The sequence below is a fragment of the Peromyscus californicus genome, unplaced genomic scaffold, assembly GCF_007827085.1.
Source record: "Peromyscus californicus insignis strain IS unplaced genomic scaffold, ASM782708v3 Scaffold_3__1_contigs__length_106647218, whole genome shotgun sequence".
NCBI classification, from domain to species: Eukaryota; Metazoa; Chordata; class Mammalia; order Rodentia; family Cricetidae; genus Peromyscus; species Peromyscus californicus.
Window position 1 is genome coordinate 6,167,747 of NW_026294551.1, and position 24,171 is coordinate 6,191,917.

The following is a 24,171-nucleotide window of genomic DNA, read 5'->3' on the forward strand; positions in this document are numbered from 1 at the left end:
GTTTTGGTCACATGGTCCTTGTGAGTTTGCTTTCTTAAAATATGGCTGCCATAATACCTGCTGTTTCTTTGCTTGCAGAACTATCTATGAGAAGCTGGCCAGTGCATTCACAGAGGAGCAGGCTGTGCTGTATAACCAGCGTGTAGAAGAGATCTCACCCAACATCCGCTACTGTGCTTACAACATTGGTGAGCAGGCCAGTGCTCCTCACCTGACGTGGTTTGCTTCGAGGCTTATGTGCCTTTCTCTGTGTTTAACATCCATCCATGGCCTGAGGGTGTTCATTTGTCTGGTTTTGGGTTTCACTATGTAGGCTAGCCTGAACTTACTCTGTAGACCAGGCTGGCCTCACACTCACAGAGACACACATGCCTCTGCCTCTTCCTCCTGAGCCCTGGGATTGAAAGTGTGTGCTACTGTACCTGGCTTGGCCTCAGTTTTGAAGACAGCAAAAGTAGAGCTGTCTGATGTGTACTGTGGCACACGAACCCACATACACATAGGTTGGTGATGGTGGTGATGATGATGAGCTGTCTGTGACAGCCTCACTCCAATCTATAGACCTTGGCTCTTGGGCTTCACCTGCATCCCTTTATCTTCTCTCCTCCTTAAGAACAGTTAGAGTCCCCAGCCAGTGCTATCCTCCTCTTTCCAGAGGAGTTCCAGGTGTACAGTGAAGCGAAGTGAAAGATCAGCCCACACCTGCATAACCCCCTTCCCATCATCCCCACAGAGTGGTATTTTTTTCCTTTCAGATGTTTTATTTGTGTGTTTGTGCCTGCCCGAGTTTATGTGTACTGTGTGCATGCATTGCCTAGGAGGCTGGAGGAGGGTGTCAGAGCCCTAGAACAGCTGATTATGAGCTGCCTGACGGGTGCTGGGAACTGAGCCCAGGTCCTCTGTAAGAGCAGCGGATGCTCTTCCTACTGAATCATCTCTCCAGCCCCACCAGGGTAGTACTTTTGTACAGTTGAGCCTACATTAACATATCGTAATGTCTCAAAGTCCATAATTAATCTTAGGGCTCAGCTTGACATTGAGCTCTTGAGAATTTAGACCAGTGTAATGACATGTACCCACCATTATTACCAGTGTTTCAATGCCCCGTCAGTTCATTTTGAAAAAACTCATCTTCAAAGCAGATGGTGTTAAGGATCTGCTGTAGTGTGGGTCTTCGTCACTAGAGGGGAAAGTACTGTCATTCTGAATAAAAGATTTTCCCTCTCTCTCTGTCTCTCAGGGGACCAGTCAGCTATCAATGAACTCATGCAGATGAGACTGAGGTCTGGGGGCACAGAGGGTCTCCTTGCTGAAAAACTGGAGGTAATGTATAATAAACATGTTTGTGAAAGATGATTTGAAAAAGTCTAGACATAATATGTAATTCAGCTCCTGGATATATTTACTATTAATATATGTATATTTATAGTTGTATCTACATTAAAAAACTTCCCTAAATCTTTAAGTATTTAACTTATATGTATGCTTACTATCAACATATGCATATGTGTGTGTGTGTGTGTGTGTGTGTGTGTCTACTTTTTTGTGTGTGTAATCCTGGCTGGCCTGGAACTCACAGAGACCTGCCTACTCTGCCTCCTAAGTGCCAGGGTCAAAGGCGTATGTCACTACACTTGATTTATGTCTCACTGTCAAGGCTAGCCCTTGAGAGCCTGGATCTTGCTATGTAGACAAGCCTGGCCTTGAACTCATAGAGATCCACCTGCCTCTGCCTCCTGAGTGTTAGTATTAAGGTGTGCACCACCATGCTTGGAAAACTTCCCTAAATATTTACACACGTTGTGTGTGTGTGTGTGTGTGTGTGTGTGTGTGTGTGTGTATTTTCAGGCTCATTCTATATGCTGATCTTGAACGCATGGTAGTCCTGCCTCAGCCTTGTAAGTGTTGGAATTACAGATATGAGCCACTATACCTGGAAACCTTTTTTTTCTCCCTGAGCAAGTGACATAGATTCAAAGAAAAAGTAAGAAATGTAAGAAATTGGGGGAAGAATGTTGACTTTCCATACACTAAAACTCATGATACCCGGGGAAATTTAAAATAAGTAGAAATCTAGTCTGCTCGGAGGGTGTACTGTGTTGGTTGAGACAGCCGATAGGTGGCCCTGTTTTCACCTGTCCCACTGCCACTGTTAAAGCTTGAACTTCTCAACTGTTCTGCAGGCCTTGATCACTCAGACTCGAGCCAAGCAGGCGGCCACCATGAGTGAGGTGGAGTGGAGGGGAAGGACAGTGCCAGTGAAGATCGACAAAGTGAGGATCTTCTTACTCGGACTGGCCGACAATGAAGCCGCTATCGTCCAGGTGAGGAGGAGAGACCCATGGGTCTCCCAGCTGTGTATCTGAAGGTCGTCTAGAGGTCAAGCTGTGGTCACACAGGGATGTTCGTTCCCCCCCAGGCACAAATTATCTTAAAGCTGTTTAGGAGTTGGTAAATCTAGAGATGTACTCCTTTGAATAAGATGAGTTGGAAGTCACATATGTATCGGGGAATTACATCTAAGGGTGGAGAATTTCACAGTGCCGGTCATGGGGGGAAAGGAGTGTGGACAAGTTTGCCAGCTGCAGAGGGGCACACCAGGCCAGCAGGTGGTGCCGCTGCTGGTCCACTCCTGCAGTCTGAACTCTTGTCCTCACCGTCTGCCTCAGGGCCACCTCCCATTCCTGGGCCGCCCAGGAGAGCCTGGTGAACCAGAATGTCCTGTTCTGTGTTCTCTCCATGTAGTCATCATGCAAAAGCTATACTTGAAGCTACTTACTGACATAATTACCTGCTTGTGGCTGAGAACACCCAGATGTAGCCCCAGAGATACAGATCCTGGAGCACTCAGTTTATGAGGAGCAATGACTGAGGCCCTTAGAGCTTCTCCACAGGCAGTGAGGGGCATCTTTTAAAACTGAGGTTCTGACCATGGCCTCCTGGGTCAGAGGAATTTCTAAGGCCTGGCATTGCCAGTGTATCCCAGGTCGTGGATGGGACGTGGAGTCTGCATTACAACTTGTGTTGAGGAGGATGTTGAGCATCTAGACTTTCCGGCACTTTCCACAGTTGGTTGGTTGGTTGGTTTTGTTTTGTTTTGTTTTGGTTTTTTGTTTGTTTGTTTTTCGAGACAGGGTTTCTCTGTAGCTTTGGAGCCTGTCCTGGACTAGCTCTGTAGACCAGGCTGGCCTCGAACTCACAGAGATCCACCTGGCTCTGCCTCCTGAGTGCTGGGATTAAAGGTGTGTGCCACCACCGCCCGGCTTTGTTTTGGTTTCTTTTGTTTTGGTTTCTTTTGTTTTGTTTTTTTTTTTAAGATTTATCTATTTATTATGTATACAGTGCTCTGCCTGCATGTATCCCTGCAGGCTTAGGGCGCCTAATCCCACCACAGATGGTTGTGAGCCACCATGTGGTTGCTGGGAATTGAACTCAGGACCTCTGGAATAGCAGCCAGTGCTCTTAACCACTGAGTCATCTCTCCAGCCCCCTTGTTTTGGTTTCTTAAGACAACGTTTCTCTGTGTAACTGCCCTGGCTGTCCTGAAACTCGCTCTGTAGACTAGGCTGGCCTTGAACTCACAGAGATCCACCTGCCTCTGCCTCCCAAGTGGTGGGATTAAAGGTGTGCACCTCCACGCCTGGCTTAAAGAACTAATTTTATTTTAGCTTTATACATTTATTTTGTGAGGGGGCACACACACATACATACATGTTTGGGTTTTTTGTAACTAAGGGCTGACATCTGGATAGACACTCCTAAAGCAGTTTGAGGGACTGGGGCTTAGCTCATGGGTAGCAAGTATACTCATGATAAAGATCTCAGTTCAATCCCTAGCACCAGGAGGAAAAAGGTAGTTTAAGATTGATCAGAGAAGAAATTGGGAGGGAAAAAATAAAATGACCACATCCCAAACTTGAGTAAATAAAAAGAAAATCCATTCAGCCATGTCAGCTCATCTAGTCATTAGTTTAAGTATGTGCTTACAGAATTAAGTACATGCATCTGTTTACTGTCCGTCACATCACACATAATAGCAGGTGTGCTTTGTAAGTGCCCCTTAAAGCCTGTCTGTCATCAGATTTGCATGGCACATGGCTCATAGCACCCAGTGATGATGCAGCAAAGCTTTTCTACAGGAAGAGGTTTTGTTGTTTGTTTGGTTTTGGTTTTGCAGAGCTGGGGATGAAACCCAGACCCTAAAGCATGCTAGGCCATCATTCTGCCATGGAGTTATATCTCAGCTGTTTTTCATGTTTTGTTTTGTCTCAAATAAGTTCTCAGTCTGAAGCCTGCAACTCACTATGTAGACCAGGCTGGCCTCAAACTCACAAAGATCTGCCTGCCTGCATTTCCTGAGTGCTGAGATTAAAGGTGTGCTCCACCATAGCTGACGTTTTCCATGTTTTACATTACTATTGAGAATAGATTTCTCAAACTAAGAACACTGTTTATATCTATTAAATTTTAATAATTTATTTCTTTACCATGTGTGTATTGTCAGATGTGTGCATGTGAAGGACCAAGGACAACTTAAAAAGAGTCCATTTCCTCCTTCCACCACATGGTACCTAGGGATTGAACTCAGGTCTTTGGGCTTAGTGGCAAGCACCCTCTAATCCTACCACTAGGGGGAGAAGTAGGCAGATTTCTGTGAGAACAAGGCCATCCAGGGCTACACAGTAAGACCCTCTCAAAGTAAAATAAATAGATTTGATCTGTTTTCTGGGTGAATAGTTATTTTAATTGTTTTTTATTTTTATTTATTTATTTATTTATTTATTTATTTATTTATTTATTTATTTATTTATTTATTTTTTAAAGATTTATTTATTTATTATGCATACAATGTTCTGTCTGCATGTATTTCTGCAGGCCAGAAGAGGGCACCAGATCTCATTACAGATGGTTGTGAGCCACCATGCGGTTGCTGGGAATTGAACTCAGGACCTCTGGAAGAGCAGTCAGTGTTCCTAACCTCTGAGCCATCTCTCCAGCCCTTATTCATTTATTTTTTTGAGACAGGGTTTCTCTGTGTAGTTTTGGTGCCTGTCCTGGACCTCACTCTGTAGACCAGGCTGGCCTTGAACTCATAGAGATCCTCTTGGCTCTCCCTCCTGAGTGCTGGGATTAAAGGTGTGCACCACCACCACCTGGCTCATTTTATATTAATACTTGGTCAGTCCCTAATGGTCACTGGCAGTTGTAATGTGAGGTTATTTTTTGGCAGCTCATTTTGAGAGATTTTAAATAATTTGCAAGCTTGATAATTTTTAACACTTCAATTCTGAGTGGGGGAAGACTTATTTTCATTTTGTTCATTTTACTTATTTATTATTACATTTTTAATGTATTTATTGTGGGGAGGGAGGGGAGAGAAGCATGCCACATAGCACACAAGTGGAGGAGGCCAGAGGGTAACTTGAAAAAACTCAGTTCTCCCCTTCCATCACATTAGTCTGATTCTATTTATTTGTTTATTTGTTTGTTTGGTGTCTGAGTAGGATGGAGAACATTTACCCTTTTCTAAAAAAGAGAAAAAAGCAAGCAAGCAAAACCCTTTGTTTACTGTATTTCCTTGTGTTTCTCTCTTCTGGACCTCTCAGGGCTGGGTGAGGCTTCCTTCCTGGTTCTCCTGTGGGTGTGGTGGGAATGTGGCTAGGCTTGCCTTGTGTGTCTCTTAGTCACACAGCACTGGCTTCCAACAATTTCTATCAACAAGTGAAAACAGCCCAGGAATCCCTTTATTAGCAGGAGACACTGCAGCCAGTGTCTTTGCAGCCCCTGGCCTGGAGGCACCCCTTGAGAAGAGAGCCTGAAGTACATCCTGAATGTTCGGAGTTTCCTAAAACAGGTCTAGAATTGATTGATTGAGACCAGTAGGAAGCTCCTCACTTCTAGGCTTCAGACCCTGTGCCATAGGCACACCTGGGAACGGGGTCCAGCCAAGCCACACATTCTTATGCAGAGAGTTTGCCCTTTGTGTTTAGAACACACCCCTGCTGGCTCTGCAGCAGATGTGGTCGCTTGAGATGTGGAGAGGGAGTCTTGTCTCTGCGTGTTGAGAGGCGTGTCTCCTCTCGGGAGTCATCTTGGCATCAAGTACAGGTTTTAGAATAAGTGTAAGCTGTAAATATATCAAGACTTCCTGTTTGGAGACAATTTGCCCTGGGCGGGAAGATTCATGGCAAGTTCTCAGATACTTGGTGGTCTCTGAGTCACTGAGCAGTGTGAGCAGCACATGGAAAACAACCGACGAAATCCTTCCCTTCAGACATGCCTTTTCCTTCATTGTGGAATATCTTCATAAAATCCTCAGTGAGATTTATGTGAGAGCCGCGGGAAATTTGACTGACTGCCGATGAAGGCCGTGAAGACGGTTTGCATTCTGGCATCCTCTAATTTTAAGCTGGGGCATTTCCTACCAATAGGAAGGAAGGCAGAGCCTCATTTATTGCCCATTGCCAGACAGCTTAGTCCTACCCATCTGAAAGGAGTGCTGTGGTGTATTTGTAAGATAATGTGGACTCAAACTGGTACTAGGGCTGAGTCTGCTGTGGTTGACTGTTTGAGTCCTTAAGTGGTGTTAGGGGTATTCACCTCTCTTACTCAGTTGTCACAGCTGCACAGAAATCTTACATTGAAAAAGTAGTCGGAGTCCAGTGATGGTGGCATATGCCTTTAATCTCAACACTTAAGAGGCAGAGGCAGGCAGATCTCTGTGAGTTTGAGGCCAGCCTGGTCTACACAACGAGTTCCAGGACAGCCAAGGCTACAGAGAAACCCTGTCTCAAAGAAAAAAAAATAGGATATTAGTCAGAATTTGGTTAGATGATTATGAGGGATCTTCTCTGGGGTTGCACTGGACAGACAGTGCTATGACATATTTGGATTGTTCCATGTAAATTACCACAGATACTTAGTCCCACAGCGGCACATGCTGCTGCCCACTGCATGGCAGAGTGTGGCTAGAGCACATGTCCATCCTGCACTTCTGTTGGCTAGCAGGCGCTGCCTGGTGTGGGAACAAGCTGATGGGGCCTTGTTTGCCCTCAAGTTGCAGGATGCCATGGCCCTGATTTGTCCCAAGTTAGTAAGGGACAGGAAAGTCAAGTGGCTTGTAAGTGGAAGGGCCTGTTTGGTTTAGCTTGGGCAATTTATAGAGGAGATTTCTTTACACCAGAAAGTAGGAAAAACATTAGCATTCTTCAGAGAGCTTTCTCTAAGCTCCTTCATCTCTTACAAGAGTGGGCCTTCTGGGCGGGCTTCTGTGCTCCCTGAGAGGGCGGTTAAATGTTGATGTTTTCTCAGGTTGACTGTTAGTTCTGTGGAAAGTCAAACATGGCCGTGGAATGCTGCTGCTTTCTCTCAGTGGGTCTGCCAGTAGCACAGGTCTGTCTGCTTTCTGCCTTTTGTCCCCTGCTCAGTCAGATTCCTTAGGATGGATAACGTGGTGTGGCAGGCATTCAGTTCGTGACTCACTTTGTCATTTATCCAAGCAGTGTAGCGGAGGGTGACGCCCAGTAGTTGTATAGAGATTGTCACCTCCTTCTTGTCAACCATTCGTGCCCAAAGTTGTTCTCTGAGTTGGCCACGTATGACATTGGACACAGAATGTCTAGAGAAAACAACTTAATCTGACATTTAGGAGAAATCCCTTTTTGGTTGGATATTGATTAGTAATGTCTATTTCTTGCTTGAATCTAAAAGAAGTCAAACTGCAGATTGGCTCATATTTGTAAAGGTATTTTACAGACCTATCCTCTGAGCCATATTGACATTGTATTCAGGAGTTTGGCCGGGGCTGCTCACAAAAGATTGTCATAGCCGGGCGGTGGTGGCGCACGCCTTTAATCCCAGCACTCGGGAGGCAGAGCCAGGCGGATCTCTGTGAGTTCGAGGCCAGCCTGGGCTACCAAGTGAGTTCCAGGAAAGGCGCAAAGCTACACAGGGAAACCCTGTCTCGAAAAACCAAAAAAAAAAAAACAAAACAAAAGATTGTCATAGCTGGGCTTGTTGACTGTCCACATTTCCTCATAGAAGGAGGGTGCCAGTAGGGTCATAGCACCCTCACTGAGTATCCAGCCACCCTTTCTAACCAGTTATATGCAGTCTGCCCTCATAGCACGGGGCCTGAGGAAAGGCTGAGGGAGGGATTCCATCTGCACAGGTTTGGAGGAGGCTTAACCCTGTTGGGCACAGACCTTCTAGTGTGGGAGCTCTAAGGTCACCCATTCCTGTTTGTAGCCCTCACCCATTGCTCTGTAAGTCTGACAAACTCATTGTTCTCCAGAGTAGACAGTGGAGTTGTCCATCTGTTGGTCACTGGGACCAGTGGAGCAATGGTGTCTTCATCTGGGAAGGAGCTATAGCAGTAAAAGGGCAGTTCTGTTGACATGCAACAGCTTGACAAGAGAAAAGGGAAGAAACTTCTGATGTGTTGTTCTTCAGTGGAGAAAGCAGCATCCTGAGGGGGGGCTGTAGACTTCCCCAGGGGCACTAGGTGATGGCCCTTAGCAGAGGTAAAGTTGTTAGAGCTGAGTTCTGTGAGAGGGAGACACTCGGAGCACCAGGGCCCTGGCAGCTTGAGATGATGCCTGCAGACATGGTTTTCTGAAAAGTGTGTTGACTTTTTCGGTATAGTTCCCGTTGTAGTATATGATGGATGCAACATCATTTGCACAGTGACATGTAAAGGGATCCATGAGGCTGGATCAGTTGCTGCTCTCTCAGAGGACCCAGGTTCAGTTCCTAGCACATGTGTTGACTGGATCACAACTCTAGCTTCAGGGGATCTGATGATGCCTTTTGGCCTCCATGGGCACCTGTACTCATGGACATACGTAGACAAGCACACATATACATAATTTAAAATAAAATAAATTTTAAGGCTGTCTTGGGTCAGGCAAAAGTGTAAGTGTGGTGGGAGGATCAGATCACTACTGCGCCCTCCTCCAGTTTACTAAAAACAGTCTTTGCTGCATTTCGTCCGTCTAGGCTGAAAGTGAAGACACAAAGGAGCGTCTGTTCGAGTCCATGCTCAGTGAGTGCCGAGATGCCCTCCAGGCCGTGAGGGAGGAGCTCAAGCCTGATCAGGTGTCTGTCCTGTCCTGGAGCAGTGCGGGGTGGGGGGGGTGGGGGGGGTTCCCCAGGGTCTGTGTAGCACACTCTTAGCCTTTGGGGTGTTTGTAGATGTGATCAGCTTATTAGTACCAGAGGCCTCTGGGCTCCATCAGGACTATGACTTTCTTCTCATGGCCTGTTCTCCATAGTGGTCATCCCATGGTTTCAGCCTCTTGTCTCCAGGAGTACTCTTGGTGTGCGGTGCTCCCCTTTTCTAATGGTGTGATCCTTTCAGGCATCAGGACTGAAAACTGAAGAACCATTTTCTATCTCTGTGTCACCACACTCTGGTCCTCCCTTATACTGTCTCTCCCTGTTGATGACTCCACTTGTTGGTGTTTGGTTAAAGCAGAATCTAGTTGTGTAGCCCAAGATGGACTCCAACTCACGCTTCCTGCCTTAGCCTTTGGAGAGCTGGGCTTGCAGAGGTTGGTAGCCATGACTGGTTTCCAGCTCTCCTTAAATGGTATTTTAACTTATACAGAGATGGCCATAAAGGTGAGGTGGTGCACACCTGTAATTGTAACATTCTGCAGACAGAGACTGGAGGATTGCCAGTTTGGTAATTGAAAAACACTTGAATATTCGCACCTGCAGTCTCTTCTACAACGTGTGGTAACGTCTGCACAGACACTGGAGATTAAGGACATGGATGGCTCTGGGGCTCTTCCTCAGCTGTGGCAGCACAGGGTAGACCAGGAATGGTAGACTTAGGGTCTAAAACAGGCCTACAGTGCTGCCGTGGTCTGACTCATGGTTCTGTACGCTGAACCAGGGCCTTGTGCATGCTAGGCACATCTTGTGGGGTTTTGTTTGTTTTTAAAAGTTTGAGCCAAGAGCTCATTAAGTTTCCCTGACTATAAACAAACTTAGGCTCTTCCTTTCTCAGTCTCATGATTAGCTAGGATTGCAGGTGTGTGTGCCCACACTTGGCGAGACTGTCTGTAGTGTTGGGATAAAACAGTGGGAACAGAGGACAGGAACCCTCAACTGGCTGTTGCTCAGCATTCTGTCACTCAAGGCTAGGTTTTGGATGTCAGTGGCAACTGGGTAGTCTTGTCATTTTGTACTGTTAATAGGTCTTTATTTCTGAGGGCGTGACACTTGGAAGACTTTGTGTGTCTGTGCAGTGAACTTTATCTACCATGCTAGTGGAGGAGAACTGAGAGCCGAGGCCAAGAGTTTTACCTTTTACCTTCTTTACCTTTTCAGAAACAGAGAGACTATACCCTTGATGGAGAGTCGGGGAAAGTATCTAATCTCCAGTACCTGCACAGGTGAGGGTCAGCTTACTTCTGTGTGTGTTTATATCAATTTAGAGTTTTAATTTTATGTGTATGGGTACCTACATGTATATCTGTGTATCACATATGTCCCTGTGCCTGTGGAGGCGAGAAGAGGGCATCGGATTCACTGGAACTGAGGTTATAGATGGTTGTGAGCTTCAGTATGGGTGCTGGGAATCAAACCCCTGTCCTGCAAGAGCAGCCAGTGCTCCTAACTGCAGATCTTAGCTCTCGAGCCTCCTTATGTCCCCGTCCCCCCCTTTTTTTTTTTCTTTTTTGAGACAGAGTCTCTCTACATAGCCATGGCTATCCTGGAACTCACTGTGTAGACCAGGCCGGCCTTGAACTCATAGAAATCCACCTGCCTCTGTCTTCTGAGTGCTAGAATGAAAGGTATGCACCACCAAGCCTGACCCATTTTATAATTTCTTAATATGTAAATATGTAATAAACTATACCAATGCCTATAGATATGTTTTTTTTTTTGTTGTTGTTTTTGAGACAGGGTTTCTCTGTGTAGCCCTGGCTGTCCTGGAACTTACTCTGTAGACCAGGCTGACCTCAGACTCAGAGATCCACTTGCCTCTGCCTCCTGAGTGCTGGGATTAAAGGTGTGTGCCACCACCCCCCAGCTTTCTTGTTTTGTATAAAAGTTTCATTAATTAGCATACACGTCTCTGTCTTGTTCAGTGTTGGTGTCTCTGCTGCCCAAGAGAGAACACTTCAGTTAATAGCTCTTGGCTGCTGTTTAGTTTGGGCTTTGTTTGCTTGGTTTTGTTTACAGCTGTGGGGCAGTGGGTGGGCTTTTTGTGTTTTCCTTTATTTTTTAGTGTGTGTGTACATGATGAGTATGTTGGGGTTCATGCGTGTAAGGTCAGAGGATAACTTTGTGAGGTTGGTTCTCCCCTCCCACCTTCATGTGGGTTCCAGGAAGAAACGCAGGGGTCCAGGTTTGTGTAGCAAGCACCTTTACCAGGTGATCCATTGCCTTGGTGTTGTGTGTGTGTGTGTGTGTGTGTGTGTGTGTGTGTGTGTGTGGTTTGTTGTTGTTTTTGTTTCGTTTTGTTTTGTTTTGTGTAGTCACTGGTAGCCTAGGCTAGCCTCAAACTCTTAGGACTCTGTTATGGAGTTTGTGACCCCTGGGAAAAGACCATAGACTCAATCCAATTATAATTAAAAGACTTGTTAGATGCTTAGCAGAACGAACAGTCTCTGAGCCAAATTTGAGATTGCCGTGAAGGAGGGGGTGTGGGGAAGGACTTTTAAAGGGGAAAACCACACAAAGACCTTCAATATCTATGCAAGCAAGCAAAACCTCTTCTATTCTGCCAAATTAAGTGGTTATGGCAACTCAGAACAATCTTTGGGTATCTGTAAGCAAGTTACAGAAGCAACGAAAAAAAGCACTTAGATCATAATAAGTAGATAGTCAATGCTGTACAGTTTTGGGTGGGTGGGTGGTGTCACTAAGTCAGGGTTACTGGGAACTTATCTTCCAGGGACTGGAGTCAGAGGCAAACAGCTAGTGGGTACCAAGATGGATGCCTAGTGTCAAATGGAACTTTAGCCATACCATTCCCTATTGGCTGTAGATCATATGAATCAAAATCATTGATTCACATTTAAGGGTAAAGATTGATATTTTAATTAAGCCATTCAATCAGATCTCAGCCTTTTTTGTAACTCTCTGATTACAGGTATTTGTAATACTGAAGAAGTGGGAGGCCAGCGTGAGCCCTGGCATGCCAATAAGCACCATGTACCCCATTTGTCTTTGGATAGTGAAAGGGAGATGGCTCCTTTGGTAGAGGGGATCTAGTTTCCTAACATTCCAGCTTTTTGTTAATGATAACGGGTGATGTAGTGTCTTCTATAACTGCTTCTCCACTGAAATAGGATGTTGCTGTCAGGCCAGGAAGGCTGGAATGCTGGTCAAAGCCCTAGAGGGGCAGGGTACATCTGGTTTGCTGCCCAGGTTCTGTGGACCATCTGAAGCTAGTGAGAAGTGCAGGTAGCTTTGGAGCAGTCTCGAATGCTGGTCCAAAGCTGGGGCTCAAGCTGACAGGAAACTGTCAGAAGCATCTGGTTTACATTGACTTCAAGTCCAGGGCTTGTTAGTTTCAAAGGACCACCTGAGGCTAGTGGGTTAGGCACAGCCTGCAGTCTTCAGCTGATTGCAGATCTGCTGGGACATTAGACTAGGAACAGAAGGTAAAGTTTAGGAACGTAGAGGAAAATCTTACATTTGGAACTTTCAGGCCCATTCTCCTGGTAGTCAGGGGAAGGGAGGAGTCCCAGGACCAGGAGAGAGAGACATCCCATCTTCAGGAACAGGCAGGTGGGGAAATCTAGGCTGTACTAATCTGGAGTCCAGTTGACTTGTGAGAGGTGGATCTAAGTCTTATAACTCCCTCAATTCTCTGAAGCTTATGTGAACCTTTAGTTTACAAAAAGAGATAAAGTTTAGATATTTTAGCATCACCACTGTTTATAATCTGTATTAGAATCCACATCATATTTTTCCATTAAACATTTTAAATGCTGTATTCAGCAGAATCTCTGACAAGTTTGAGGGCCATTGTCTATTAAGTGTATCTGAACTAAACAAACTTTGCTTGTTTTTAGTTACTTGCTTTAGGTTTAACCTTGAAAAGATATACAGAAGGCTAAATAAAACTTGTCCCTGGAAGTGAATTACATTTGTACTTACCATGATTACAAGCATAGTTTTGAGCACATTAAAGAATTTGATTGGGCTAGAGAGATGGCTCAGCAGTGAAGAGCACTGGCTGCTCTTCCAGAGGACCCAGGTTCAATTCCCAGAAACCACTTGGTGGCTCAGAACCATCTATAATAGGATATGATGCCCTTCTCTGGCATGCAGGTATATATGCAGAGCACTCATACATAAAATGCAAATAAATTAAAATTTTTTTAAAAGAATTTGATCATTTATGAAATGACTGAACAATAACTTGCATGTCCTAATTATCCTTATTAGTTTATAAGAAGCTAGCAGCTTTAATAAGATTAGGATTTGGGCTGGAGAGATGGCTCAGAGGTTAAGAACACTGCTTGCTCTTCCAAAGGTCCTGAGTTCAATTCCCAGCAACCACATGGTGGCTCACAACCATCTGTAATGAGATCTGGTGCCCTCTTCTGGCCTGCAGGGATATGTGCAGACAGAACACTGTATACATAATAAATAAACAAATATTAAAAAAAAAAAAAAGGGGGGGGCTGGAGAGATGGCTCAGAGGTTAAGAGCACAGCTTGTTCTTCCAAATGGTCCTGAGTTCAATTCCCAGCAACCACATGGTGGCTCAAAACCATCTGTCATGAGATCTGGTGCCCTCTTCTGGCCTGCAGGGATATGTGCAGACAGAACATTGTATACATAATAAATAAATTTAAAAAAAAAAAAAAAAAAGATTAGGATTTTACAGTTTTATCCTTGTTACATTTTAGCCTTAAAAATTATAATTTTTTTTTTTTTCGGTTTTTCGAGACAAGGTTTCTCTGTGTAGCTTTGCGCCTTTCCTGCAACTCACTTGGTAGTCCAGGCTGGCCTCGAACTCACAGAGATCCGCCTGGCTCTGCCTCCCGAGTGCTGGGATTAAAGGCGTGCGCCACCACTGCCTGGCAAAAATTATAATTTTTTAATTGAAGCCCTTTTAGTATCGAAATACAATTTTAAAATCACAAATGTAGCCCATAGAGAGACTAGGAATTTTATAATATCATAAATATAGTCCACAAAAGAGAGCAGAAACCTTATTTTTTGATTCTAATATAAGTATATGATTACAGAGTATTGTAATTTCTTGTATGACTCAATTTATCCAAATAGTTAAAGGTTAAAGAAGTTAACAGAGACAAAGAAGATGGTCATATATCTTTAAGTCAGTAATGTAGCTAAAGTTTTCCTGCCTGGCCCACAGTCAGGACAAATCTCTATCACCTGCCAGTCCCACAGCCGCTCAAACCCGACCAAGTAAACACAGAGACTTATATTGGTTACAAACTGTATGGCCATGGCAGGCTTCTTGCTAACTGTTCTTACAGCTTAAATTAATCCATTTCCATTAATCTATACCTTGCCACATGGCTCGTGGCTTACCGGCATCTTCACCTGCTGTTTCTCATCGTGGCGGCTGGCAGTGTCTCTCTGACTCAGCCTTCCACTTCCCAGCTTTATTCTCCTCCTTGTCCCGCCTACACTTCCTGCCTAGCCAATGGCCAATCAGTGTTTTATTTATTGACTAATTAGCAACACATTTGCCATACAGAACATCCCACAGCACAGTAATTGTTTTTTGTTTGTTTGTTTTTTGGTTTTTCGAGACAGGGTTTCTCTGTGTAGCTTTGCGCCTTTCCTGCAACTCACTTGGTAGTCCAGGCTGGCCTCGAACTCACAGAGATCCGCCCGGGTCTGCCTCCCGAGTGCTGGGATTAAAGGCGTGCGCCACCACCGCCTGGCCTAAGTCAGTAATTGTTAATCTGGGTAGACCTTAGGAATTTATAAACCTTATTTATCAAATATATTTTTTTCTTAAACATGTTGTTTCTTATTTAAAATTTTCAAGACAAAAATCATCATATAAAAGTCTATCTTAATCTATCTCAGGGACCTAAAAAGGAAATAACCAGAGTTGATTTCAGTTACATATAAGCATGCAACAGCAAATTAAGATTACCTATTTGTAGTTTTTTAATTATTAACCTTTTTTGTTTACAAGTTTTAAGTCAATTTTTTTTGCTTGGAATTTTTTAGGTTTCACCCATATCCCACGCCCCTCATGGTCTTACAGAACCTAAGAGAAAGTTTGCATTTTAGCAAGAGTTTTGAGTATCCATGACCTTGATGAGGGAACAATTTTTGTTAACAAGAACCAAGCAAGGGGGAGAAGTCAAAGAGCTAGACATCTTTGCATTTAGCCATCCTAATTTTTAGTATAAATCAATTTAAAAAATTGAAATAACATGAGACATAACAATAACAAAAGTTCACCATTTCTTGTAACAAATTTTTCTTAAGGGAGTGTTGGACAATGTCTAGAGCCGTTACCCAGTGTATATCATAGCTTTTCCATTGTTGCACAGACGGGGCCGTTCTTAGTCTGTGTTTAGCCTATATACCCTCATTTCTCTAGAAAACCTTGAGAATTCATACAGTTAGGGCCTGACTGCAGCCAGCCAGCTGGAAGGAGGGACCGGACGCTTAGGTGAAGGTGTGAAGGTCCAATGAACTTGCCTATCTCCTTTTGAAGTAATAGTAACTTTTTTTTTTTTTTTTTTTGGTTTTTTCGAGACAGGGTTTCTCTGTGTAGCTTTGCGCCTTTCCTGGAATTCGCTTTGGAGACCAGGCTGGCCTCGAACTCACAGAGATCCACCTGGCTCTGCCTCCCGAGTGCTGGGATTAAAGGCGTGCGCCACCACCGCCCGGCGTAATAGTAACTTTTAACAAGTCCAGCTCTGAATATTTTAAGAAAACATATCTAGAATTAGTATTGAGAGATTTTAGACAGATTTTATTTTATTTTATAACCAGTTTTTAGATTTATTTATTATGTATACAGTGTTCTACTGGCATGTATGCCTGCAGGCCAGAAGAGGGCACCAGGTTTCATTATAGATGGTTGTGAGCCACCATGTGGGTGCTGGGAATTGAACTCAGGTCCTCTGGAAGAGCAGCCAGTGCTCTTAACCTCTGAGCCATCTTTCCAACCGTGTTTTACAGATTTTTAACCACATCCAATAAGTTTTCAGATCTTAAGGTACAGAAAGTTTATGTTTAAATCTTTTTTGGTTTTTTTTCTTTGTCCTAGAGTCAGATGGCCCTCTGACCTAGGACAGAGATTTTGGAGGCAATTCTTAAACAATCATGTTTGAGTCGGAAGAGGGAGGCCATACCCCAGCTCCAGAGTCAGCTTTTTAATAAAGTAGAATACCATAAAACAATATTTTAATATTAGCCATACCCAAAAGACACATAAATCCCAGCAGAACCAAATCCAGTTATCAGAGGGAGAGACCAGGACATTCCGAGAAGAAAAAGGCTTAGAGATAAGAAATTCTGGGTGCCAGCCTCCTGCAACAGCACAGTAAGCAGCAGGCAGCAGAACAGGGGCTTATGGTATCCGGGAGGACTGTAAGTCAGGAGTGCCCACATCACCCAGCCCAGTAGTGGGGAAGTGGCTGCAGCCAGAGCTCCGTGGTCAGAGACTGGGGCAGTTGAGAGACAGGACAACCTAGAAAAAGACATCCTTCAGAAACAGTGTGAGGGAAAAGGTAAAGAAGGACCCATGTATCTGTGGGACTTAAACAGCAGGCTCCTGCAAGCCAATGAGAGGGACACACAGAGCAAGCTCCAGTGGGGAGCTAGCATAGAGGCAGCCTGAAGCAGTCTACCTCATGGAAATCCTGAAAGTGTTGCATAGAACTCAAGGGACAGTTTGGCTATGTTCTGTTCAAATTCCCGTCTCTGCAACAAAACTTGAAAATACAAGTCCAACAGACAACAGAGAACAGAAGACAATACAACAACACAATCAGAAAGAAAAAAAACAAACAGATGAACTCAGGCATAATGGTGGCCACCTTCACTCATATACCAAAACTAGGACAGTAGAGCTTCCCCTCTGCCCCAGAGACTGGGTCTACAATCCTGTCAGATCTCGCCTTTTGTCTCTTCTAATGTCTGGACTCCAAAACAGAATAGAACAATTCATCGATTGGTCCAAACTTCAGAAGTATGTTGCCCAGCAATTCTTCCAATTTGTAAATTTGGGGCCGTTACAATTTGGTGTTGCTAGGACCTGTCAAATTCACTTGAGACTTGCTCCCTCTGGTGTCTGTTCAAGACCCCTGACTCTGTATCTGAGGTCTCCCAGGGATCTCGCTGGGGCCTCCAAACGTTATGGAGTTTGTAACCCCTGGGAAAAGACTATAGACTCAATCCAATTATAATTAAAAGATTTATTAGAGCCAGGTGGTGGTGGCACACGCCTTTAGTCCCAGCACTCGGGAGACAGAGGCAGGCGGATCTCTGTGAGTTCGAGGCCAGCTTGGGCTACAGAGTGAGTTCCAGGACAGGCTCCAAAGCCACACAGAGAAAGCCTGTCTTGGGGAAAAAAAAAAGGGATTTATTAGATGCTAGCAGGATGAACAGTCTCTAAACCAAATTTGAGATTGCCGTGAAGGAGGGGTGTGGGGAAGAACTTTTAAAGGGGAAAATCGGAGCTGGAGAGATGGCTCAGAGGTTAAGAGCACTGACTGCTCTTCCAAAGGTCCTGAGTTCAATTCCCAGCAACCACATGGTGGCTCACAACCATCTGTAATGAGATCTGGTGCCCTCTTCTGGCCTGCAGTCATACATGCTGTATACGTAATAAATAAATAAATAAATCTTTAAAAAAAATAAAAAAATAAATAAATAAAGGGGAAAATCACACAAAGACCTTCAATATCTATGCAAGCAAGCAAAACCTCTTCTGTTCTGCCAAATTAAGTGGTTAAGGCAACTCAAAACAAATCTTTGGATATCTATAAGCAAGTTACAGAAGCAAAAAAAAAAAAAAAGGGCACTCAAAGAAGTAGATAGTCGTGGCTATACATTTTGGGCAGGGGAGTCACTGAGTCAGGGTTACTGGGAACTTATCTTCCAGGGACAGGAGTCGGACCAACAGCTGGTGGGTACCAAGATGGATGCCTAGCATCAAGTGGAGCTTCTTTAGACATAACAAATCCTCCTGCCTCAGTCTTCAGCATGGTGGAATTTCAGGCATGAACCATCACACCCAGCCTGAGCCAGTAACTCGAGCTGCTGTGACCTAGAGCTCACTCCCTTCCCTCTCCCGACCTCTTCACTGTTCTGAGCATCTTAAGTTGTCACTTTCACATTTTAATAATTTCAGCTCAGCTTAATTCCACCTGCAACACTGTGTCAGGCCAGAGTCTGGCTGGCTTTGTCCTGTGCAGTTGGTCGTGGCACCCATCTGTGCTCTCGTGGCCTTTTCTGTTCCACTGTGTATGTGCTGCTGCTGTGCAGCACAGATGTGCCCGGGCCGGGGCTGTGCCGTAAACTGCTTGTGTGCTGGACTGCTGCTTTTCTCCCACTCATCTGTTTACTTAGTGTTAGAGACAGTCTCTGTATGTCGCCCAGCCTTGCCTCTGACTTCCAGCAGTCCTTCAGTCTCAGCCTCCCGGGTGCGGGGAATGCAGGCCTGAGCCAGTGTGCTGCCCCCTTTGCCTTTATGTACATGTTAAATTCCCTTGTCAGCTTCATTTTTCTCTCTCTTCTCTTAAAATACCTTGTTCAGTTTAGGTTTTTTTATGTATTTTAAAAAGATTTTGGGCCCTCAGATCTCGCTAGTAGTTGAGCACATGAAGCCTTACTGTTTCATCTCAGAGAAAAGAGAGAAAGAGTATCTTTTAAAAAACAAAAACAGCCGGGCGGTGGTGGTGCACGCCTTTAATCCCAGCACTCGGGAGGCAGAGCCAGGCGGATCTCTGTGAGTTCGAGGCCAGCCTGGGCTACCAAGTGAGTTCCAGGAAAGGCGCAAAGCTACACAGAGAAACCCTGTCTCAAAAAACCAAAAAAAAAAAAAAAAAAAAAAAAAAAAAACACCAAAGAGAAATGTATTACTTGAGAAAGTTCTACTTCTCACCCAACTTTCCTTTGCATTGACCTTGAAAATCTTAAGTTTCTTGCCCACTGCTTGTAACTTACTCGGTAAATATCTCCTCCGTCTTCAGCCCTCTCTCCCTGCTTTTGACTTTTGTTTGTTTTATTTCAGCAAAGTTGGAATTTATTGAGAGACTCTGGAAAATAATGAATGCTTCTCATAAACGCTCAACTACTGGAGGCCCAGAGTAGGGTGCAACTCAGTGACAAGGTGTTTGCCTAGCATGCATACCTTAGGCCCCCAGCTGCCACCACACACACACACACACACACACACACACACACACACACACACACACACACACACTCACACTCCTCCTTGTCACACTTAATCTCCATTCTTGGGGGTTTGGTATTTGTGACTGTCAAGTTGACTGTCAGATGACTCAGGTCCTTGGTATATCAAACAGGGTTGGCCCATAGATGTTATCTGTTTAATCAGCCTGAGGAGAAAGAGGCTCCTGGAGAGCTCTGCACCTGTGTGGAGAGCCCCAGAGTCAGAGTTGAGCTGACCTCCTGACCTGGAGCGGGGCCTCTGAACCCTCACCTCCACCCAGGCTGAGGACACGTGGGACAGTGAAGCCCTTGCTCTGAGGTCACCTTCCCACCTTCAGAGGTGGCTGGTTCAGGACGGGTGTGGGTTTCCACTCCTAAGATTTCCACGGTTGGGAGGGCAGCTTTGGGGCAAAAATGATGAGTCAGGACTCAGGTAGCTTTTGTATTTTCATGAAATTACAACCTATAATTTCATGAAATCTGTGCCTGCTTGTGTATAATAACTACTTTTCGGAAAATTTCTCACATAACCTTCTCATCTGTCTCTCAAAATTAACTTTTTCAGTGATTTTAACATCCTTCGCAACACTTGGTCAGTCTCTGTCCAGGTAGCCACCCTCTGCACATGCTCCCCTCATCTGTGTCCACCACACTTTTTCACTTCTCATCCGGGTCAGCCTCTCAGAGCAGCCCCTGTGACTAGTGTGAGTGGGACCATATGGTGTCAGCACACTGCCCTGTGCCATGAGCCCAGCAGATGCTTCCTCAAGACTAGCGATATCCTCTGGAACCAGGAGCTCCGTGGCCTTGGGAAAGGGTGTGAAGGGCCAGGTAGCCCTGCTGTGTGACCCCCTCACCCCCACCCCCACTGCCCCGGGTCAGTCCCAAATCTGCAGTACTCTCCCCAGAACATAAGTTTCCTTGAGTGTAACCTGAGCTGCATGTGGTACATTGCAGCTACCTGACCTACATCAAGCTGTCCACAGCCATCAGGCGGAATGAGAACATGGCGAAAGGCCTGCACAGGGCTCTGCTGCAGCAGCAGCCGGAAGATGACAGCAAACGCTCTCCCAGGCCTCAGGACCTGATCCGGCTCTATGACATCATTCTGCAGGTAACCCTTGGGCCTGGAAAGGCAGCCTGCCCTCTGCCATGTTGAACACAGAATGATTTGGGGAGTGAAGGGCTGTGGAGAGCCAGGAGTGACTAGTAGCTGAGTGGAAGATAAAGAAAGGTCTGGGAGTAATTCTGAAGCCTAGTGCTCCATATTTCAGGCACTTTAAGGTGTTGATAAATGCACCCACAGGCACTCATTGAGTGCTTCCTCATGTAAGACACCCAAAGGTGTGAGAGCATCCAGGGACGGAATCCATACTGTGGCACCTGCTGCAAGTTGGTCAGTTAGTAAGGTTGCTACACATAAGCCAGGCATGGTGAGTCAGACCTGGAATCCTAACACTTGGGATGCCCATGCAAGCTTTGCAGTGAGTTCAAGGCCATCCGGTCTCTCTAGACCCTCATCTTTGCTTCTCTTCAGAGAACCTGAGTTTGGTCCCCAGAACTCAAGTCAGCTCACAGTCACTTGTAGCTGCGGTTCCTGGGGATCTGACGCCCTCTTCTGGTCTCTTTGGGCACCTGCAGAGGTGGCATACACAAACACACATGCACATAAATAAAAATAAGTCAGGGCTGGAGAGATGGCTCAGAGGTTAAGAGCACTGACTGCTCTTCTAGAGGTCCTGAGTTCAATTCCCAGCACCCACATGGTGGCTCACAACCATCTGTAATGAGATCTGGCGCCCTCTTCTGTGTACATAATAAATAAATAAATCTTTAAAAAAAAAAGTCATAAAAAAAAAAAGATGGCACTGGGCCTTTAATCCCAGCACTTGGGAGGCAGAGGCAGGCGGGTCTGTTAGTCTGAGACCAGCCTGGTCTACCTACATAGTGAGTTCCAGGGCAGCTAGGGCTACATAATAGAGAGACCCTGTCTCAAGAAGAAGAAAGAAAAGTAAAGAAGAGTTGAGAAAGACACCTGATGCTGACCTCTGTCCTCCATGTGCACACACATGCACATACATGTAGGTATATGCATGCACACACACTAGCTGCCTGACAAATGAGTGGACCAATCTAAAGTCTGGTTTTCCAGTCCGTGTGGTCCACGGAGTCTGAAGGTTGAGGAGCTGAGTGGTAAAGGACAAATGCACTTTTGGTGTGGGGACGAGAGGGGACACCAGGCCAGTCACTGCCAGGTCACATTGTGCTGGCTAACGGTTATTTTGAGTGTAGACGCTCTTTCTCTGCCCTTATCTGTTCCTGAAAGGTCTTCTGACAAGATCACTCTGAGACCTCCCCTCATGGATTTTCTTGTTGCATCTGTTGTACAGAATTTGCTAGAATTGCTGCAGCTCCCTGGCTTAGAAGAGGACAGAACCTTCCAGAAGGAGATAGGCCTCAAGACCCTGGTGTTCAAAGCTTACAGGTACTGGCCTTCGGGGTGAGCGGGGCTCTGCAGTGTGTCCCAGCAGTGAGCTTTGCAGTGTGTACTGCCCTGTGGGACGCGTGGTCATTGGCTGTCTGATGCTGCCTTGCTGTGCAGAGGATGCTCAGTGTTACTGGAAGGCCTCAGCAAAGACGGCAGCAGTAGTTTCCAGAGTTCCTCATCTACATTTCTGATAGACTTTGGGGTTTCCTTCTCTCGCTTCTTCCCTCCATTGAGAGCACCGAAAGACTCAAGCGTTGGAAAGGGTGTTGGCAGACCAGAGCAGCCGGTTCAGGGAGCCTGAGCTGAGCAGGACGAAGCTGGGCATCTCAGTTCCTGAGATGAGGCAAGGTGCAGCTCACTGGAAAGTGGGCTGTCAACAAGGCCAGGGACCCGGCGGACGGCGGAGCAGAGTGCGCATGCCCTGTCGTTCATGGCTCTCCTGCTCTTGGGCCCTTGCTCCTGTGGTCCTGTCTGTTGTGGCGGGGCAACACTAAGGTTCTGTTGGGCGCCGTAGAGTTTTGTTTGGTTTTTTGAAAAGAGATGATTAGGGATGAGTAAATAGTTGTGGCTTAGACATGTAGACATGGTATGTGAGGGTTTCGGTTGGATCTAGTCAGCGTTCCTCCCTTGCCTGGCTCTAGTTGCGACCATCCTCGGGAGCCGCCTTCTCTGCAGTCACCAGTGAAAGACAGGGCTTGTGTTGGAGCTGCAGAGCTGAGGTTGCTGGGGTACACATACTGCTGAAGTGTGCTGAGGGCTAGGGTGGGGTTTCCCAGATCCAGAGTTCAGAATCCTGTTTCCAGATTTCACATTAAGCCTGGCAACAGGGACAGCCTTGGTGTTAGGCAACTGTTGCTTTAGAATGCTATGGCTCTTTCCCCATCAGGTGTTTTTTCATTGCTCAGTCCTATGTGCTGGTGAAGAAGTGGAGCGAAGCCCTCGTCCTCTATGACAGAGTTCTGAAATATGCAAATGAAGTTAGTTCCGATGGGGGAGCCTTCAAGAACAGCCTGAAGGTGAGCTGATGATCTCTCCTTGTTTCCAAGCGTTAGTGAGGGATACAGGGACTGTGAGGGGACAGCAGCTGGCAGCTTCTGAGGAAGCCCTTCCCTCCCATCATCCTGAGTCATCTCTGTGTGACCTAACCTGCTCTAGGCCTGAAGAGGATTTAGCTGTGACAGAGAAAGCCACTTTATCCAGCTGTGGTAGGACAAACCTGTAATCCCTGCCCTGCAGAGGCTGAGGCTGCAGGATTAGGAGTTTGAAGCTAGTCTAGGCCTCAAAACAAGCTCAGAGTCAGCCCTGACTACATAGCAAAGCCCAACTCTAGAGATAGAGTGGGGAAATGCCACTTTTCTGCTTCAAAAGAAGCAGACCATGTATTGTTCTCAGGTTGGCTACTCATGGAAATCACATGGCAAAATTTTAAAACATTGACATGTCCTCATCAGAGCGTCTGCTTTGACTGGTGTGGGATCTGGGAGTGGACACTGGAGTTTTTGAAGCTCCACAGTGGTTCTGAAGTCAAGCTGTGACCCTGCTGAGACCTTCCTGCATAGAGTCTACTTAGGACTAGCTGCCTGTAGAGATTCAGGCTCCAGCTCTTAAACCCTGCTCTCCCAGCACTCAGGCCGTGGAGGCAGGAGGATCTTGAGCCCCAGGCCAGCCTGGGTTGCATAGAGTTCTAGACCACCAGGGCTACTTAGACCCTAGAAAGTTAAATAAGCAGTAACTGGCTATGTAGAGGAGCCACGTTCTGTAAACAGAGCCTGTTTAGAAGCAGGCGGTGTTACTGGTATGTCATGGCCAGCACAGAGCCACTGCTGTGTGCACACAACGTGCCATACCCCAGAGAGACCGACCTGGCTTTGACCTCGGAAAACACATGAATTGTTACAGCCACAGTTGCTCGTGGTAGTCCATTTGTGGAAACAACCGAATTCGGGGGCAGAGCATTGTCAGAGTGTCCGGGTTCCTGAGTTCAGTCCTCAGCACCTGTGAGAGCAGTCAGAGGCCAGTAGTATTTGAGAGGAGTCGGAGGTGGGGTGAGAACATGGCCACATGAGCGTGGTAGAAATGGGGCAGGATCCGGGCAGATCTCTGTATGTTCGAGGCCAGTCTGGTCTACAAAGCAAGTTCCAGGATAGCCAAGGCTGTTACACAGAGAAACCCTGTCTTAAAAAAACAAAAACAAAGAAGTGGTGGGGCAGACTGGCATCGTGGCATCCATATGTAGTCACAGCGCTGGGAAGGCTGAGGCAGGAGGAGCACCATGAGTTTGGCCAGCCCTGGGGCCTTAGTGAGACCTTTGT

General features: G+C 45.9%; 1 protein-coding gene across 1 annotated transcript in view; it reads left to right on the forward strand.

The window, feature by feature from the left end:
• Nucleotides 1-24,171, forward strand: part of Srp68 (signal recognition particle 68) — a 37,833-nt gene that overhangs the window by 11,061 nt on the left and 2,601 nt on the right. Inside the window, exons 6-13 of the mRNA XM_052756771.1 lie at nt 79-188; nt 1,241-1,323; nt 2,184-2,324; nt 8,998-9,096; nt 10,336-10,400; nt 20,329-20,485; nt 21,762-21,856; nt 22,746-22,875. Of these exons, the coding sequence (XP_052612731.1) occupies nt 79-188; nt 1,241-1,323; nt 2,184-2,324; nt 8,998-9,096; nt 10,336-10,400; nt 20,329-20,485; nt 21,762-21,856; nt 22,746-22,875 (880 nt within the window). The remainder of the gene's footprint in view (nt 1-78; nt 189-1,240; nt 1,324-2,183; nt 2,325-8,997; nt 9,097-10,335; nt 10,401-20,328; nt 20,486-21,761; nt 21,857-22,745; nt 22,876-24,171) is intronic.